The sequence below is a fragment of the Quercus lobata genome, chromosome 8 (genome assembly GCF_001633185.2).
Source record: "Quercus lobata isolate SW786 chromosome 8, ValleyOak3.0 Primary Assembly, whole genome shotgun sequence".
NCBI lineage: Eukaryota > Viridiplantae > Streptophyta > Magnoliopsida > Fagales > Fagaceae > Quercus > Quercus lobata.
In genome coordinates this window covers 19,701,580-19,713,404 of record NC_044911.1, presented here as the reverse complement: position 1 = coordinate 19,713,404, position 11,825 = coordinate 19,701,580, and the positions used below count along the sequence as shown (strand labels likewise).

The 11,825-nt window shown below is 36.5% G+C and overlaps 1 protein-coding gene across 1 annotated transcript; it reads right to left on the bottom strand.

Annotated features, from left to right (window-relative positions):
• Nucleotides 1–1,201: 1,201 nt before the first annotated feature.
• LOC115955225 (WD repeat-containing protein 44-like) lies at nucleotides 1,202–11,516 on the bottom strand. Its single transcript, XM_031073290.1, has 7 exons — nucleotides 9,540–11,516; nucleotides 6,211–6,301; nucleotides 5,707–5,864; nucleotides 5,549–5,600; nucleotides 5,372–5,454; nucleotides 5,083–5,176; nucleotides 1,202–2,346 (listed from the first exon to the last, which is right to left on the bottom strand). Exons 1-7 carry the CDS (start codon nucleotides 11,145–11,147, stop codon nucleotides 1,760–1,762), a joined length of 2,673 nt encoding a protein of 890 aa, XP_030929150.1. The 5' UTR covers nucleotides 11,148–11,516; the 3' UTR covers nucleotides 1,202–1,759.
• Between the last annotated feature and the right edge of the window lie 309 nt (nucleotides 11,517–11,825).

The window sequence follows — 11,825 nt, the reverse complement described above, 5'->3', positions numbered from 1 at the left end:
TTAACTCAATATATTTCATCAATTAAGCATTAAACTAGCCTCTCATATATATATATGGCAAATGAAAACCCATGCAGAAAATGACTATGACATGTCTAAAGCTCATCGCGTTCATAAGATAAGAAGATGTAGCTGTTATGATATTATCATATTAATATGACTGGACCTAACCCAAGACCAGGTAAGTTTTCCATTGCAATAATAAAATGTTTTGATTGGTAAATTGATTTCGCATGCATGGTATTGTGAAAAATATTTGTGATGAGAGCATGCAATCTTGCTAAGGGCGTTGTACTTACTACTTAGATATTGTCGAGGCAGCAGCCATTGAATACTGTACTGAGAAGCCTTGGTTCGCTAACCCCAAGTTAATCCTCGGATCATGAGCCCATTATGGCACAAGACACTTACCGAACAACCATTAAAATAACCCAATAGCTCAGATAAAAAATGACCAAAAACCCAAAATTGCTTTGCAATGCCAATCCCCAACCTACGACCCAAAAGGTAGGCCATCGTTGGTGACAAGGCCGGCTCAATTTCTTTTTTTCTTTTTTCTTTTTTTTAATATTATATATATATATATATATATATATATACACACGTACATACATATATTTAAAAAATTCATTCTTCTTACTTTTTTTGCATGCAATTGCTAATTACCTTTTTCTATTAAGGCATTGTTAGTCTTCTGGTACTGAAAAACTGTATTTTATCCTAAATTCTATCAGTTATATTTTAATTAGTCATAGTTAAAAGTTTGACAAAGAAAATCTTTTTAAAGTTTAAAATATTCCATTATTAATATTAACAAAAAGAAAGAGTCAAACGTCGGCAAAAATGAGTGATTTTACCCTTCATTTTTGAGATAGAATGTCATTCCATTGAAACTTAAAATGGAAGAAAATGTAATTACCCAAATATGCTTTATATTTTTATTAGTGAAATTTTTGTAGTTTTTAAATAATTTAATTCATATACAACTAATTTTTATTGAAAAAATATATAATATATATTTTTAATGACTTACATTTAATTATACATGTATGAAGAGACCGTATGGATGAAAAAAATAGTAGTAATATATATTTATTATATTATTTGAATGTTTTTTTCCCCCTGATATATTTAGCTGGTTATATGTCGGACATATAGAAGTGCTCATGGTTTCTAATATGCTTCCGCGCCATATTCCGAGTTTGGACAATGGGATTTCTCTTTCTTAACATTTTCACCATATAATGTTTGTACAAACCAAGCTTAGCTGATCAAATTTTTATAAATCTCTAAAAGCGTCTCACCATAAGCAAGCTTTAAACAGACTGCAATTCCTCCTCTAACCCCAAGTCCATGAATTTGATGCAACAAGACCAGTGACAATGAATCGTAAAAGAATTTTAATTTTTTTAATTCAATAAGCTTTTCCCATGCTTATAACTCTACAATTCCCGATTACACAATTCATCGGTATCTAGATCCAAGGTGTATTTTTTTTTTTTTTTCTCTCTTTTAATAAATCTATTCGTCTTTTTTTTTTTCTTTTTTCTTTTTTTCGGAATGCTAAGTCGGACTGGCTCTTCATCTGCACACCAAATCCGACTAGCAAAGCACAAGAAGAAATGGAACTCCGCTAATATTACAAATCTCACCCAATTCTCTGTACAAATGTAGCCATATAATGGGGGAAATGGACCATACTGCCTTTTGTAGTAAAACCGACTTGTTTCCCCCAACCTCAAGCCTGACGTTTTGTCCCTTAAATTCGAACCGGCAACCCAAAATTTTGAAAAGTTCTAATTTGCCCTTTACGGCCAGCAGTTACAATCACCATATCCCAGGCTGACGCATTTTGGGTTAAACCATCCACACTCACACGAGGGCTGCTCCGATTCCAGGTAGTTGGAACAAGTTTTTCCTCTGGCCATGTTGCTGAGATTCTATCAAAAAAGTAACTATCGGTTGCACTAGAAATGGTTCCATGAAGTGGACTATTTGTGCAGCCGGATGCAGATTGTGAACCATCATTAATGTCCTCAACAGGCGTAGGAGGATGGTTGGCTGTGGAGACCTCATCAAGATTGTTGTCAAGCCCATTTTGTTCTACACAGCAGTCATCTTGTAGCCCCAAAGTATCAGCCAAGCCAGGCCATGGGATGGCCACAGATACATCTTGACAGTGAAAAAGTTCATATGAGCTCGTTACAGTGACACCTTTGCTTCTACTAGGTCGGGAATCAGCTTCCTGTTTCCACACATACACATAAGAATCCTCACTGGCCGAGACAACATATTTTCCATTTGCTGTTAGGGAGGCCGATATTTGGCTATTTGTGTTACGAAACCCTGTCACAGAACCAACACCAACTTCTAGCTGTCAAAATTGTTCAAGGCTGGAAATGCATATGCCAATATAGTATAATACACCATTCATAAGTCTCAAAATATGTATGTAAATATACAAGAAAACGTCTTCTTCACAAGTATCCAGCAGAAACAGAGATGCCCTAACAAATTACTTTTTAATGGAGCACATAACACTGCTCAAACATTTTATTGTTGAACAAACATTTTCACGCAAAACTTCAGTACCAGTTCACAGAATTCAGAAACTTGCATTTACATACGATTAGAATGTGAATTTAAATTGTGGATACCAGCTAACTTAACCAGTAAAGTCTCCAAAGTATCTTGTTATTGAACAAGAGACTTGATATCCCTCCTACACCAGGAGAAAGGGAATTTAAGGGAAGGGAAAGGGCTAACTGAACCCACACGCACCCCTCAAAAAAAAAAAAAAGCCCACAAAAGGATGTTAAATAAAGGAAATATGTTCACCACATAAAACAGAGAATAAGCTTGAAGCACTCAAGTTCCAACTATTTCTTAACTGAAGATGTAAATTTTAATTTAACAAGGGAGTTAATGACCTTAAGAAAAAATTCAGTGAGTAAACTTCATTTAAATGTATGCCTTAAACACTGTGATGTTAGTACAAATGAATAATAAAATATATGATCACTTGCACCTGCGTTTTAAACCTTAAGCATTGGTTCTAGGATAAGTAGTGCTACTTTTGATGGTGATACACTACAAGATGAGCTCATATAAGAACAAACGTGAAAACCCACCATACAATCAATAAATTTGCACAATCTAATCAGAAGAATCCATCACAGTATCAATACCTACCTAAGTATTGTCACATTCCATTTATTGATCACTTCAAAACAAGAAGACTGCCATGCATTCTTAGATACCATTGCAAACCAAGAACCTTGTAGCTCAACTAATACCTCCTGGTGTTTCTAATGGAAATATCCAAAATTCAAATACCCCCAGAATTATCAAATTTAAAAATTAAAAAAAAAAAAAAAAAAAATCATTGCAGACTTCTAAGCTGCTGAAGAACCTTGTAAAAAGGCTAAATTTATCTTTAATCTATATCATCTTTGTTGTTTCCCACTTAGCCAGCCCTACAAACTTACTCAAGTCATCTTTAGAGTTTACCAACTGATTTCAAACTTTATAGGTAAAAATTCATAAACTTTTTTTTTGATAAGTAAAAATCATGAACTTAATATTAGTATAAAGAAAAGTTCCTCCTAATGTAGTTTATGATTAGGAAAAAAAATTGAAACAGTACCTGACATCACCTTGATTTCAAGTTAAACTAATTTGAATTTCTTTATTGGGCTACCAAAGCTCATCCTTATTGGACAATTGACCCACTCATCTGGCTCTTACAGACCTTTTTTTTTGGGTGTGTGTGTGTTTCTTATTTTTCAAGATATGCTGCATAACCTGCATTAGGGCTTCCAGTTATATAGAAACACTAATATGGTTAGAGAGCCCAAGGAAATACATAAATACATCTTCCTTTAAATTTCTCTCTTTCCTTAGCCACCTCCATTAGCTCTAACAAAAAGAAAATATCTCTATCTTCAACAGAAAATGCACCAATTTAGCTAAAACAGACCTTTAATAAAATGTTTTCAACCCTTACTCTTGAAAAAAATGTCTCAAAAGATTAACTTGCTCAATTAAGAGAGAATTTACTAAAGAAAGACAGTGGCATCGCAAGTTTGTAATGAAGCAGTGTTGAAGTCCAGGATGCAAAATAAATTAATCATGTCAAACAAAAGTGGGAAACACAAAATCATTAACCACAAAATTAAAAAAGATGAAAAGAAAATCTCTGTCCAGAAGCACATGAAAATACATTGACAAAAATTTAATGCACACAATTATGTTAAATCAAAAGGATAAAGTCACAACTATATCTGCCCCAAATGGTGCAAATGGAATTAAAGATCGTAGTGGGCCTCATCTCTGTCGACCATAATGGCATAGTGTAAATGAAAGATTGATCTAATGTTTAAATTGACACTGAACATAAGAAGTACCACATACAAGTCCAACTCAAAGATTCGCACCTTTTGACAGCAAGTTTTTTTCCAACTAAATTGTTGATTTTTTTTTTTTTATAAGTAATTTTATTGAAAAGTTCAACTAATTTATTATGTAGTTTCTTTTATAGGTAAGTTCTACACATGCCTCTAAAGAGCACCAAGTCAAGCACATCCGTGCTACACCATATTTCCAAAGGTCAAAGGTTTAGCATATTTTAACTAAATGGCTACGAAAATGGTTTATAAAAAAATTTTGTGATCCACAGTGGCGTTTCACCAGAAAAGTTAACAATAAGTTCTTGCTCTCCAAATTAGTGACTTAACCATTGTCCTTCCTAAAGATCAAATATTTACAATATTCTCTAATAGTTGCAAGTCAGAACTATAACAACCTAAATCTAAGAGTTAGTCATAGAGTACAAGGGCCATTAAGTTCAAAGCAATTTTTAAAACTTTGCATAATGAAAGTACCATTGAGAACTTCAGGAAATGAAGAAAGGCATCAACTTTTGGAGGTAAAATCATATTAATCTTGCCAGTCAAGTTTAAGACAAAAAGTTCATGTATCAAGCATTTTCATGTTAATATAAAGAAAATAAAAAATAAAAAGAAAGAAGAAGAACAATAACAACAACAAATGAAGACACAATTTGGTGTATTTTATTTATACCTTTAAACTTCTGAACCAGATCAACACCGTCAACAACCCGAATTCGTGAATCTGCAGATGTGATGAGAACTTCTGATGAACTTCCTGGAGCAAACTGTTTAGATAAACTGATCAGCAACTGAAAAGTGTCAACCAAACTTGTCTCTCAAAGTAAACATACAAACCATCTTTACAAGTGAAAATCAGCTGAACAAGGAGAGAGGAAAAGGGAAAGAAATCGGGAAGCTAATCGTAGTTGAATTTATAATAATCTCATAAAAAGTACAGTATGGTAGAGCCACCAGATTACCTGGAAACCAGAGATTTTCTTGTGATGAGATTTCTTCTTCTTGTTCTGCAGATTGATTTGGCTTTTTGGTTGCAACTTATTCTCTGAAAGTATGAATGGATAAAGAAGTTATTAACAGTTAGTGCACAAAAAACTTGACTAAACCAACCATGCACACACAGAGAGCTTTACTAGTACCAGATGTATTGTATAAACGGCAACTCCCCTTGTGTGAACCAACTAGTGCACCCTTCAAAAAACCAACAAATTTCTTGAGCCAATTGAAGAATTGAATTTTATATAACTTGAACTTTTGTCTTTGATATAAAAAACTAGGCATATTAACTACGACCAACCTGACCATCTGGTGTATAGCAAGCTGCTGTGACCATCTCATGCACATCATTCCAGTCAACAACTTGACGATCAGGAATGCTCCATATCCGAACCTTAGCATCTAGCGATCCACTGATGAAGTATCTATCATCAACAGGATTAAACTGGATGCAAGTTACTGTGTCAAGGCAGATCCAAGAAATGAAATGAAATTAGCAGTATGCAACTAGTTAACTTAGAGGCAAAAAGGAAACAGGAAGAAAAGGGAAACCCATCACTTAAGAAGCAATCAGAAGTCAACTTTCAACTAATCTGCATTTTAATTTTTTTTAAAGTGAAGCATATTTTCTTTATGAACCCAAAAGTAAACCAGATAGTGTCCTACTTTCCTGCTTCAGTAGAATTTTAGTGAGCCCTTTACGAATTATCCATATCAATGGCCTATAATTTCAACAACTACTAAAGAGAGGCTGAACAAGAAATTAAAGCAAATAAAAAGACAGGTGATGGCCACATTGACTTACCAAAATCACTGTGTGAAAAAACTTTCAAACAAGACTTGCTAGGCAAGTGCCACAGCCGCACCGTTTTGTCCATTGAAGATGAGAGCAAGTGCTGGAAAAAATAAAATATTGATAAAATATTCTGAAAAGTCATATCTTTGGCTCAAAATTCACAAAGATTCAATTGCTGAACTTAGAGGCACACATTCAATTTTACAGTGTCAAATATAAAACAATAATTCAAGAAACCTCCCTTGAGAATTCTGTAAATGCCAAAGCCACCTGCTAAAGGTTGCAAGAATGCTAGAATCTATTACCTTTCCATGTCAAAGATTCAAAGTTTAGTCACACTAAGTTGTTAGAATCTGAGTAACTGAGAACTTCAGGCTAGCTGCCTGGGCATACACATGTTAACAGGTCACTACCTGGGTCAGGGTCTGGCTACCAGTCGCTTCAGGATGATGGTCATTGGAAAACAAAAAAATACATCAAATGAAAGTCTACTTGCACCAAACAGCCATTCCCAAGTTCATAACCTCTGGTGAACTAACCATTAGTGATCAGTCCCACACTTAAGTTAAATATTAACTACAACAGGAACAAAGAGGACAGATTAAAACTTTAAATTACTTTTACAATTTAAGTGTTAAATAATTTAAAATGAACTAAAAGTCTTAACAATTATGCATAAAGAAAACCTCAATGAAGGGCAGAAAAGAGACAAAAAGTACCATGTCAAAATAAGACATAATCACCACAAAATGGTCTCAACAATTATTTTATTTTGTTTTTTGTTATATTGAAGGGGGTGGGGGAATAAGTAACTGAAATTCATTTAAAAAGCACAAAAGGAATGCCATCCTAGCACACAGGGAGTATACAAAGAAAGAACCAAAAGAACAATAGAAAATATATACAAAGGAAAAAGAAACCAAGAAATTAGCATCTAAAGGACATATCATCTAGGAAGTCCAAAATACGAAAAGAAGAAAACTAAGATGTCAATTCATATAAGGTCTTGAGATATGCAACCAAGATATCCCTCAAAAGTACATAAGCTCCTTTCCCTCCAAAGACACCACATTAAACTCGAGGAACTACCATCCAAATTTCCCCATTATTGAATTTGCCAACATTCCCTTTCCAAGAAGGGAATAAAGCCATAAATGCTTTTAGCATTACCCAACTAACCCCAAAATAACAGAGAACTAAAGCCCATAACTCCCAAGCAATATTAATGTAATAGAAGATGATCCACAGACTCCCCCATTGAATTCACATATGGCACCTATCCACAACTATTATCCCTCTTTTTCTCAAGTTATCTGTTGTCAAAACTTTCCTCAAACAACTATCCATGTGAAAAAGAACTCTAGGTGGAGCTCTTAATTTCCATATGCTCCTCCCCGGGAAAATTTTTAGCCCCCTTGACCTCCGTTTTTAACACCCTATAGTAGAATAGTCTCAATGATTAAAAGAGGATATTCACAACACAACCGTTAATCTTTGTTTGCTTCAACCCTATAGAAGAATTTTTAACAAAAAACATAAACACACCATCACAAATCACGGTTCATATGATACTTAAGCCAGAATACAACCAATTCCCATTGGGCTCCATTTTCAGAAAGCAGCCAAATTATAAGCTGATCATTTGAGTAGGTAAAGTTAGCAAGCAAACTAGAGAACTTTTAAAGAGCTGACAACTGCTCACTTCTTTTCTGTCTAAATCACACCGCTTACCTCCAGCATCTACTAAAATAAACATTACCATAACTAAAATTCCAAAGCTATATACTGCCATCAATTGCTAATTCTTATAGAGCTTATTTACACATAGGTGTGATTGACATGACATCACCTTTCTTCTTTTGTATCTAATGATAAAATCTGAACTTTAACACCTATCATGACCCCTGGTCAAAGGAAAATGACAAAATACCAACTTTCCATGCTACTATAACAATAAAAATCTTGTTCTGTAAGAGTGTCAAAGGCATTTTATAATTACCTTTATTTTATTTTATAAATTATTCAGTGCTCTACGAATCAACAACCAAATATGAAAACGCACAATATGCAAAGAACTTCTTCAATGAAGTACTAATTTAGTGCACAATATGCAAAGAACTTCTTCAATGAAGTACTAATTTAGTGCACAATATGCAAAGAACTTCTTCAATGAAGTACTAATTTAGTGCAATGGAGTTTGCTGTTTTTTTCCACCTTTTTCCTTTGACAATGATTACATATCATAAGTTGTGCTATAAATTTCTTGCCAAGTGCAGCAGTAGATTCCATACACACACACACTCCTCTCCTACAACTTAATGCTGAACATTAAGCATCAATAATTCACGAAGATGTGCCATTGTAGGTAAATAAAAGGTTCTCCAAAACAATATATATTAAAATATAAATCATACAAATGGACTATCAAATCAGCTTTGGCTTCACAGTGCTGATAATCACAGCTGAGATCTGCTTCAGAACCAATTTGTTTGCTGTTTATAAATGTAAACTGCTGGGCGTAGTTGACCAAATGAGAAAGAGATTTCCCAATGACACTTTCAAAAGAATCCCATGGGAAAGAATTTAGCAACAATATGGAGAAGGGTCCCACCAAGAGATACCACCGTTAAATTTCAGAAGACTGCTAATTTAGTGCATCTGCAGCTAGTAAACCCATCAACCATGAGGTATGCTTGGGCACTAAACAGGTTTTGCCTAAAGTATCTGCAGACACCATCGTAACTGAACATTTCTACTTTTAGAAAAATAGTCTTAACCATGCACAAACCCTGGATAAAGTATTCCATTTTTTATTATAATAATTGTAAGTTACATGTGTACCTAGCTGGCCTATAACACAAAACTTCGCCCTAAATCTGGTTCTTACAGGAGAGGAGAATGGGTATCTGAGTTAGAGCTTAATACTTTAGCACTCTGAATGAGAGAATATAACAGTAGAAGCGGAGTTTTCACAAAATTAATTTTGATAATAAAAATAGAAAAGAAGATATCCATAAACCCAACACTTAAATACAGACCCTTATAAACTACCTTAAGACAGGATAAGGTCCTTTTTCAGTAACTGCTGCCTAAAAAGTGAGAATCCTGAAGATACTTTATCCCTTTGTCTTGACATAGAAGGCAGGCATGTCAATGTTCTCATGTTATATAGCTTTCAAAAATAAAAAATCCTACAGAGCCAACTGGTTAATAAATTACCAATCGCTATATCTACTAATCTTTACCTGTTAGTAGAAGTACAATTCCATGATATGAGAATTTTGACTTATTTATGTAAACAAAAGCATAACTAAGAAAGCATGAAGAAAGCAACTAACCTGAGACTTGGACCATGAAAGATCGAGCACATCATCACTATGTCCTTGAAAGGAACAAATGGGTTTATCCGAAAGTGCAAACACAGTGTCGGGCACCACAATACGATCCAAGCTCAACGATTTCCTGCTAACAGATGTCCTCCCCCTTTTCTTCCTCTCCAAATGACTGTCCATAATAGGAGACAACGAATTTGGTTCTGGCGACCCATTGGGAACAAACGAGTAGTTAAAATTCACATCATCCTGTCTCTCCATTGACAACAGATCCCCTTTCCTCTCCGAATCCACGACCTGCCAAACATGGATGTCACAATCCTCACCAGCACTAGCAAGATACTTCCCATCCAAACTAAACTTAATGCTCCAAATGGACCCATTGTGAGCTTGAATCTCCTGGCTCTTATACAACCCCGATAACTCTTTACAAGACTTCCCATATTGCCTAACTCTCACTCTCTCCGGTCCATGATACGAAACATCCTGACTATCATCCGTGGCCGAACTAGACCTCCTCCCTCCACCACCGCCACCCCCTTTCTCCGACGACGTATCCCTCTCGTCACTACTCCGTCTCTCCTTATACCCCGTTACCGAACTCGCCACATTCCTTATACTCTTAAACCAACCCCCTTTCTTCTTCGTCTTCGCCGCGGCCGCCCCCATGTTCGAATTGGAATTGGAATCCAAACCATCCTTATTCCCATCCTCCACATTCTGCCGCCGCATCAATTCCTGAACGATCGGAGAATGCCCTAGGCTCATCTGAAACTCCTCCATGGTCAATTGCCTTCCGGTCTCAACATCCTTGACTTCTTCCCTAATGTCGTTCACCACAAACTCCTTCCCATTGTCAAGATTCTTTATCAAGCACACTTTCTCTCTTTCTTTTTGGCAATCCAAACCCTCGTCGTCAATCTCCTCCTCCTCCACCGCCGACGCCGACGACTTCTTCCGAATCGCCGGAAGCTTATTCGGCGAAGACGACTTCGATTTCGATCCACCGCCACCACCGCCACTAGTACTACAGTTACTAATACCGTTATTACCGTTACTATTATGTACAAAAGAAGAGTAAGAAGAAGAGGAGGAGGAGGAGGAGGAATGAATTGAAAGAATTGGAGGAGGAGAAGATAAATCGTACGCACGATCGGTACCGTCTGATTTGGATCGGACGATTGTGGCGGAGGTGGTCGGGTCGGATTGAGAGGCTAAATGATCGGAGGAAATGGATCGGGTGGTCCGAGACAAGGACGGGTCGTTGATGAGGCCCATTTGGCGGAGGAGGCGAGAGCGGCGTTCGGAGACGGAGGAGGGTTCGGAGATCCAAATATCGTAGTTGGACGAGAGGCCCATTGGGAATTTGGGCGCCCGGAACGACTTTCGGTGGAGGTCCGACCCATAATTAGGAGAAGAAACAGAAACGGCGTCGTTTTCGTTATCGGAATTGGAATTGGAATTGGAGCAGGAGCAAGAAGAGGAGGCGATTCGGTCGAGCGACTCGTAGAAACACTCGCTCTCGTTGCCGTCGTCGTCGTTGTTATTGGTGTTGGTGGTGGTGTCGTTGTTACTGTTGTTGGTATTGTTATTGTGGCGAGTTGTTTTGCTCATGGTTTAGTAGTGGTGGAATGTCAGGAGTGGTGGGCATTTCCCATTTCAATGGAGAAATGCCCGGGATGGATCGATATAATGGGTGAAGTCTATGTTTGGTCGTGAAACGCCGCCGTTTTTGTTGGTGGGTGGGAGTTCGTTCGTTCGTTCGATCTGTGAAAACTGTGGGTTTTGAGAAGTTGGAACTCAGATCCAATGAGAGAGGGAGAGAGAAACAAAATGGTTGGAGGATCCAAGTCCTATGCTGTGGGGAGTTGGGGTTTGAGCGATGTTTTTGTGTGTGTGTACAGTGAATGCAGATACACCCAGAGAGAGAGAGAAAAAGAGAGAGAGTGTGTGTTTTGTTTTCTGTTTTTGCTTTTCTTTTTGTTTTGTTTTCCCAATGGGAAAATAGGGAAAGAAATGGAAAATGGATTACAAGAGGTGGGGTTGAGTTGGGGGGGGGGGAAATAAGTAGGATTGGGTTTTGGAGTTGGAAGATTTTTTAATTTTGATTAATTGGTTAACTAACTCTTTTGAATTTATTGCTGTGCTGTTAGAGGACATACCTTTTGGCTTTTCCAATCTTTTACCAACACTTACTTTTCTTTTATTTTTTCTTATTTTTTGTAGGTTTTGTTTGGTATTTTTCTCAACCTACTCATTACCTCATTGGGATCCTATATATGTGGTTGCTAT